Consider the following 8,508-nt stretch of genomic DNA (forward strand, 5'->3'; position numbering starts at 1 on the left):
CGATGTGACCGCTGCTTGTTATGTACCAGCAGAACCCAGTTGCTGCTTTCATGGACTTTTGAAAAACATATGCTGTAAAACATTGGAAAAAAAAAACAAATGAAGACAAAGCAAAACAACAACACAAAAAAATTGAAAATTCCTACAAGACCACCAGTTATACAGACTTGCCTGAGTCTGGGACAATTCCAATGAGCGGACACGAGCAGACCGGGTGGTCTTCAAACAGTGATCAAATCATTTGGACCTAGAAGGTTAAAAAAAAAAAGGTGCGTAATTGAGCCTAAGGTTACATGACAGACTTAAAAAGCATAAAAAAAGGACATAAAACACACACCACACACACAACCATGTAAAAAGGACATGAAACACACACACCACACACACAACCATGTAAAAAGGGCTTTCTCTGTTCCTGCTCCAGTGCACCAGAGGCATTGCATTCCTGGTTTTGTATAAAAGCTTCAAATGTACATTCGATTTTTTTGTGTAGTTGCCATTAGCTGTTCATAACAAATGGATCTTATATGAAATAAGTAAATGCCTTTAACGAAAACGTGAAGCAACATGTGCATTAGGGTATGCAGTGGAAACACTGTGTCCCATTCAACCCTGGGTTTCTTTTCTGTTTTCTTTTTACTTGTCATATTCTTTTCTCCTTAAATCTATGTGCCATTGCCGAGCGGAACAGTCAAGACGGCCCAAATCAGCCGTATTGGGGGGGTGGGGGGGGCTTAAGGGAACCTGATGTGTTATTATTGAGGAAGCATTTATCTAAAACCAGGAATGTAATTCAATAAAATGTGCTTTGTTTTGAAGTGTTGAGTGGTGATGATTCCTCCCAGTTCCAATCTGCTAGGTGGTGCTGTCAAGGTGATTTCCGTCTTGTGTGTCCGAAGCATCAGAATGACGGGGCTCGTGGGACGGGTTCCTTTTCTATCGTGTGATTTTAGGTAATAGAGAAATGTTAGAATCACGCTCATTTGTTCACGTCTTTATTCCCCCCCCACCCCCAGAACTGTCTTGGATGTGTTTTTTTCTTGCCTTGCAATGTTGTATAGGAAACAGCATGTTCTTTTTTTCCCCTTCTGGAGGAATGAAGGTGATTATATTCTGGGTCTGAAGAGGGTGTACTAACGATAAAGTTTGTGATTTCTTATTGGCCATTTTCATTTTTATTATTTTGGGGGGGAAACATGTATTGTGCAGAACTGCCCTAACCCATCTCCTTCTGATAAGCAGCCTTAAAAGGTAAATGGTTTTTTGTGTTTCCTTCCTCATATCTTTGATCACCATGGCGATTGGCATCTGGTGAGCATCCTGTGCTCTCTCAGTTCTTTGCATTCTGTTGTTGTTGTTTCTTTCTTGCTCTGCGTACACATAGTTGAGGTTCTGAGCGAACGGAGACGCGTTCTCCTTCAGATCCAGGCGTGTGGGGGCCATCTTGAAATAAACTTTTTTTTTTTTTGACTGCCTTACATCTGCCAAGCATTACCTTTTTGTCACGCCTGCTTATCAGTCACTTGACTATTTGGAATCAGTAGAGGTAGATTGTCAGTCATACTGAGGCCAGGACACAGTGGTGGGTTGACAGTGCTGTGTGAAACCAAAGTTGAGACGAGGCCATCGGTGTCCGTCCTGTCCCTCGCTTTGGTGTTCGACCTGGTCTGTTTCCTCCATCCTTCTGTCCGATCCGCTGACCTTCTACGTCCACCAAACCCATACTGGACAGAACCAACGCTTTTGTAGGTAGAAATCCTTTGTCTTAACACTGACAAAAAGGACTGCTATTGTGGGTTAAATATTCAGACACAGCTACCTCCTTAGTAAGTCTGCATCGCTGGGAAAGGATTTGAATACATTGTGTGCTTATTCCTGTCCAGGAAGAATTGGAAACCTGAATGGTGATACTACTCAAACCAGTGACCCCCCCCCCTCTACATTGTGATGTACAAAATCTAGGTAAACACAGGCCTTCACTGAGTAATATGTTACAAATAGGAGGCGTCAAGAAGTACGCTTTATTATTTTCAACAAAAAATGAACCAACAACAAACTTCCTTGTCATTTTTAAAACAAGAACTCTGTAGACCCAAACTACTTGCAGAATATGGCGTTTGCAAAGGCAGATGACCATGTTTATTGTTGTTCTGTTTGTAAATAAGTCTTTTTAATTGTAATAAACCTATAAACATTTACAGATTGACGATTGTGATACATTGTATTGTATCCCGTAGCAGAATTTTTATTTTTTTTTTTTTTTTGCTGTTGCACCACCTTGGCCAAACTTCACTTGTGTCATACTGCCCCCTCCTGAAAATAAGTGCAGGTCTTAGTTTACAATGTGTTTTACTTTCAGACTATTGGTTTGTACCTATTTTATTTGAACTGAAGAAGAAACTGTTCTTTGACTTTGGACTTTGAAAAAAAAAATGCTAAATTAAGCCAAGTTTGCAGTGATTTGCACATACAGAAGGCAGTTGGACACAGTTACTGATGTTGATCACTAATGAATGTACATATTGTAAGTTGTCCTCAAATCCACTGAGAAGCAAAATACCGCTGTTAGGCTTTTCTGTTCCTTCTGCCGTGGTGTTTAATGATCCCGATCCTTGCCAGGGCTTATCTGTCCATTTGAATGCCCAGCCAAAACTTCAGTGACTCAGTGGGTCTGTGCAACTCCAAAACATGTCCTTCGCCTCCTTGTGCTGTGCCTTTTGAAACAGAAGAGTGGGCTATTCTTTAATGTTTTTATTTACAGCGTTGAAGAGTCATTCCTCAATGGTGTCACCAATACAACAAATCCCATCACTATCATTTTTTTTATATTTGTACCCTTGTCATGCGTGCACATTGCTTTCTGGGTTTTATTTTGGACATTTTGAAGGCTGATTCGACATAGTGTGGGCTTTCTGAATATGTAATACCTGTACTTTTAAATCCAAGTAATTGTAATGTTCCGTTCATGTTACATCAATATAAAGAGATGATTGCCTTGTCTTGATTTAATAAGCGCTGTATGGATGTATTATTTGTGAATGGAAGTGACAGACGTGCGTTATTGATTCAAGCATCATCAAAACTGACCAATTTGGGGGCGGCTATTTTATAGGCTATTATAAAGCTCAGATATTACTAAAAGGTAAATATTGTTCCTAATGGATGAAAATATTTCATTGACTCTTTGGCAAGTGGTTGACTGCTTGTCTGTTTTTAGTGTAGCCTACACACAATAGCCTATCTGGTGTAATAACATACAGGATGAAAACTGTCTGGACTGTAGAGTCTGAGAATTTGGACATCCCAGGGATATATGTTTAGGAGTGCTGGGCTGGGGATAATTAGTTAGATATAGATAGGCTCATCTGCACTTTCAGAGCATATACATGCTTTTCATTTCAACGTCAAAAATTAACACATAATTGGCAATAAGTGGGCCTACAAGAATTTTTTTAATTTTTCAAGCATACAAAAGCCGATTAAATTACTGTAGAACAGAAAAGCTCTGCTGCAAAAGTCTGTGATAGAACTTGATTCACAATATCCTGTCACTACATTTATGCACTTACCATTATAATTGAATAGGTTGTTCCGTGCTGTTCTGAAAATTTACTCTGAATGGGGTATTAAAAATACTAAGTAGTATTCAAATATTCCTCTTTAGTTCAGGCAGCTGGTGTCAATGCTTTCCGAAAACAGTGTTGCTGGTGTCGGGGCTCTCTCTCCTGTTAGCCGCACTGACGTTTTTAAAAGCAAAATATAGGCCTACGCTTAAAAAATCAGTGCTGGTGTTTTCAAGCCGAATTGTTGGACGGGTCAAATACCGCTAATGGATGAGAAGTGGTTGAGTGGCGTGGGTGATTTTTGCCGTAAGCAGCCCATGCCTGCCTATAGGCTGTTCGCTTACAAGCTTACAGCATAAAGTGGCGCACGTAGGCTACCTTACCCTAACCATATCCGTACGCATGCTTGTTTTGCTGCAATAAGAGGAACGTTCACAGGTTGTCAGCATGTTAACTTGTAGGCTATTATTTGTTTTCTACATAATGTTTTACTCTAGCCTATATAGCGCGCTCTCCCGTGAAACCAACGGCTGTCGACAGGTGTCACTATACCCACGCGCTCTGTGAAGTGAAAACACCTGCAGGCCTGATTGAACACAGTAGGTCCTACAAAAAGTACAAGTAGGCCTAATAAGTCACGTTTTTCAAATTAGCCTGCATAATGCAAGATGATTTTCTTTCTGATATTTTGGAGAATTACGTAAAATAGCTGTTCATCTGATATTCGGCTTGATACGACATTTCTCTAGAGCCTACTATTAAGTGTTTAATCAATGTATCAAAGTCACACAAGGTTATTAATCTTAATCTAACTAAAAACACCAAAAGCTACAAAATACGGACATGGGCTTGCTGTATAGCCTAGAAAATCCGGGTTTCAGAAGATCTTTGCTTTTATTTCCACGTGGTTTATCAGTGGGTGCTAAGCAACGCCAACTTGGAGGCTGGTGTTATAAAAGCGAGGGAGTGGCAGCAACCCAACACAGCACAGCACAAGGGGAGTGTTTCCACAGACAGCGGCACAGCAGTCTAATATGATTATTGCGCTATTAGCTCAGTACAGGAGGCAGCCACAGATAGACTGTGGGCAACTCTGGAGGGAGGTTGCAAAAAGCTCGGGCTCATCCGTGCACCTTCACAACGATGCGCAATGAGAATTTATTTGGCACACCAGCTTGTTCAATATCAACTTTCTTGGAAATTAAGTTATTATCCGGTTAACCTTAATTTGGAAATCCCAGTCAAACGGAGAGAGTCCGGATTGATAACGGTAAGCATTTTATAAGACTCTTAAATCTCTTAAAACTCTTGTTGATATTTACTGACTTTGTCAACGGTATATAGCTTCACACTGTCAATGTTAAATTTAGGAAAACAATTTGTTGATTGAGTCTCAGCTTGATTACATAAAATACAGAAGGAATATTTCTCATTGCTGTCTTCATGTATAATTTTTCAGGGGAAAATGACTGATTCTGCCACATATCCAGTTGATTTATGATTGAAGGGAAGTTTTATGGTTGCTGTTATTCGAGCACAGGAGTACTTGCCGACCTGTGAGGTATAATGGATCACTTCCAATAAGGTCACGTGATTCTCCCTTTGGAACCAGAAGTCCATGATGGGGTGTGACAATGTGACTAATGGAAGTCTTCCTGGAGGCCCCTCTTACAGCATCGAGGTCTCCGTGCCCCTGACAGTGCTCGTGGGACTGTTAATCCTCCTGACAGTATTTGGAAATGTGCTTGTCGTCATCGCAGTGTTTACAAGCCGGGCCCTCAGAGCCCCCCAGAACTTGTTCCTGGTCTCTTTGGCATCGGCTGACATCTTGGTGGCCACCCTCGTCATGCCATTCTCGCTGGCCAACGAACTAATGGGCAACTGGTACTTTGGCAAGGTGTGGTGTGAGATCTACCTGGCCTTGGATGTTCTCTTCTGCACAGCGTCCATAGCTCACCTGTGTGCCATCAGCCTGGACCGCTACTGGTCCATCACCCAGGCCATCGAATACAACCTCAAGCGCACGCCCCGCCGGATCAAATGCATCATCTTCATCGTGTGGGTCATCGCCGCCGTCATCTCCTTCCCACCCCTGATCACCATGGAGAAGGAGAACGCCAACGAAGAGGGGCCCGTGTGCAAGATCAACGAGGAGAGGTGGTACATCATCTCCTCCAGCATCGGCTCCTTCTTCCTGCCCTGCGTCATCATGATCCTGGTCTACATCCGCATCTACCAGATTGCCAAAAAGAGGACCAGGGCCCCCCCAGGGGATCGCAAGAAGAAGGAGGCCTACAAGAAGGAGAATGGCATCGTGTGCCCAGCGGGTGGTGTTGGTGGTGGCGAAGGCCATAAACCATACCATGAGAGGCTGAATGGGCAGCCAAAGCCCGAGGAGGAGGTGGTGGTGGTGGGGGAGGACAAAGGCCAGATCAACGGTGTGGACATGGAGGAGTCGTCCTCCTCGGACCACAAGGTGAGCAACCCCTGCTCCATGAAGAAAAAAAAAGCCAAAGGCAAGACCAAGATAAGCCAGATCAAGCCGGGAGACAACCTCCCCAAGCTGGAGGCTCGGCAGAGCATCAAAGGGAGCCGCTGGAAGGGTAGGCAGAACCGCGAGAAGCGCTTCACCTTCGTGCTGGCCGTGGTCATCGGGGTGTTCGTCATCTGCTGGTTTCCCTTCTTCTTCACCTACACGCTGACGGCCCTGTGCGAGTCCTGCTGTGTTCCCATCACACTCTTTAAGTTCTTCTTCTGGTTCGGTTACTGCAACAGTGCCCTGAACCCCATCATCTATACCATATTCAACAACGATTTCAGAAGGTCTTTCAAGAAGATTCTGTGCAGGGGTGACAGGAGGCGAGTGGTGTGACAATTGCTGCCATTTGTATGTTTCAACGGGCTGTACATTTCATTGTGCATAGATAAATGGCTTTAGTTTCCCCTGTGACATATTACCTTAATGTGTTGAAAGGCATTTTTCGGGAAAGACTATGTTTGCTGTTAGCATTGATATGTTGTGTGTCATTTGAAATGTTGGCCTGTGATTATGAATCCTGAAACATTTTTCTATCGTTGTGTAAATGCTTCAGTCACACAGAGGCATTTCATGTGCTATTGTAAGAATCAAGCTATTTTCATTGTATTAAAATGTATTTCTCTTTATTGTCTTGAATTATGGTATTAGCATTGTTTTGTTGAAATGGTATCATTTTATGAATTTTGAACAAACAAACAATAACAAAACAAATCAATCTTCGGAACATTTTGTTCTCCTCTCAACATATTAGGTGCAGTGGCACCACTGCCCATTTCTGGAAAGAATATATAAAAATGAAGGAAAAATCTAAAATAAAACATTTGACATTGGCATTCCATTTAGTTTGCCATGCCTTTAACCAGTAATCAAAACTCATTTTAACAAGACGTTTTCAGGCACGCAGGGCCACAGTGCTGCTCCACTAGATCAAGAGTGACAAGCTTTTTCAGCTCTGCCCTAAAGAAGTGGATGATCAGCCAGGAGAGATAGAGCTGCATGCCTTCCACTGTTTGTGTCCTCAATCCACGACACGCCTCGTTTGAGACCCTCAGTACTGTGGTATGCACCATTAAGCAGGGGATGTTGATCTTGCAGGACGGGGGAACTTGATTGACTGGTCTCCAGCACCCTTCCATGCCCACACACACCTGCCTTTTGAGATCATTAGAATCGTTTTTCTTTGGTGAAATGACACAGAAATATTTTGATTATGATTTGAATTATTAACATAAAAACAACAGAGCAATTACAACAACAAACAAATACTAACAATTGTAAAGATTATAGTACCTGAGAGTTCATCCGAGTGATCAAACGGGCTGACACTCGGTCAAGTGTTCATTGCAAACACACACTGCCCCAGCCTGTGCATGTAGCCACCCTGATACGGTCAGCTGGAATCTGAACACACAACAAGCCAGTCGGCCTTGTGAGGGAGCGACGCAGCGGAGCAGCCGTAAGGTCACAGAACACCCCCCCCCCCCTAGAGATCTATCCTCCGGGAACACATCAATGGCCTTAAGTGTTCATACATCAGGCTGCATTCTCCATATTAGACAACTCAGAAGAAGATGGAATGGAGTGTTGAGTTTAAATTGTATTGCATTCGTTGCGCTCGCTTTGTGGCACTGCCATCAACAGAATTGGAAAGGGTGGCTGAGGTCAGCCAGGACACAGGGAGAATAAATAAACTAAATAAACCCCTTAAATAAACTAAACTAGCAGAACTATTGCACTTAATGAAAGTGCTGTGACAGATGACAGCGTCTCACTATTTGCTTATGAAAAGGCCATGAAATGTTCTCAGCAAAAAAAACGTTTAATCACGGGAACGACAGCGAACTATTTGAAGGATTATTACTTCGGGTGTAAGAGGGACATACATTCTTCTGAATAATCCATGCTCTCACAAAAAGCCAATGAAAGATGATTTATCTAGGAACAGAAAGCAAGATTACATGGGAGTCTGTGCGATCATAAGACTTTTAAGATTGACAGTTCATATTTCTACTCGCAGATAATGTGTTTTGTACGTCAGTTTTACACCTCATGGTCACAGCTCTCATAGTTTCTCATCTGTGGTGAAATAAAGCTGCACACACTCAGTGTACCCCCTTACCCCCTCACACACTCACACACTCAGTGCTCCTCCTCACACACTCACACACTCAGTACACCTCCTCTCACCCCCTCACCCCCTCACACACTCAGTACACCTCCTCACACACACTCACACACTCAGTACACCTCCTCTCACCCCCTCACCCCCTCACCCCCTCACACACTCAGTACACCTCCTCACACACACTCACACACTCAGTACACCTCCTCTCACCCCCTCACCCCCTCACACACTCAGTACACCTCCTCACACACACTCACACACTCAGTACACCTCCTCTCACC

General features: G+C 43.1%; 1 protein-coding gene across 1 annotated transcript; it reads left to right on the forward strand.

The window, feature by feature from the left end:
* The first annotated feature begins 3,881 nt into the window (after nt 1–3,881).
* On the forward strand, nt 3,882–6,738 carry adra2a (adrenoceptor alpha 2A). The gene is made up of 2 exons (XM_012831225.3): nt 3,882–4,833; nt 5,023–6,738. The coding sequence occupies exon 2, from the start codon at nt 5,182–5,184 to the stop codon at nt 6,433–6,435; it is 1,254 nt and encodes a 417-aa protein (XP_012686679.2). The 5' UTR covers nt 3,882–4,833; nt 5,023–5,181; the 3' UTR covers nt 6,436–6,738.
* The last annotated feature ends 1,770 nt before the right edge of the window (nt 6,739–8,508 follow it).

This window comes from Clupea harengus, chromosome 26 (genome assembly GCF_900700415.2).
Source record: "Clupea harengus chromosome 26, Ch_v2.0.2, whole genome shotgun sequence".
Classification (NCBI taxonomy): domain Eukaryota; kingdom Metazoa; phylum Chordata; class Actinopteri; order Clupeiformes; family Clupeidae; genus Clupea; species Clupea harengus.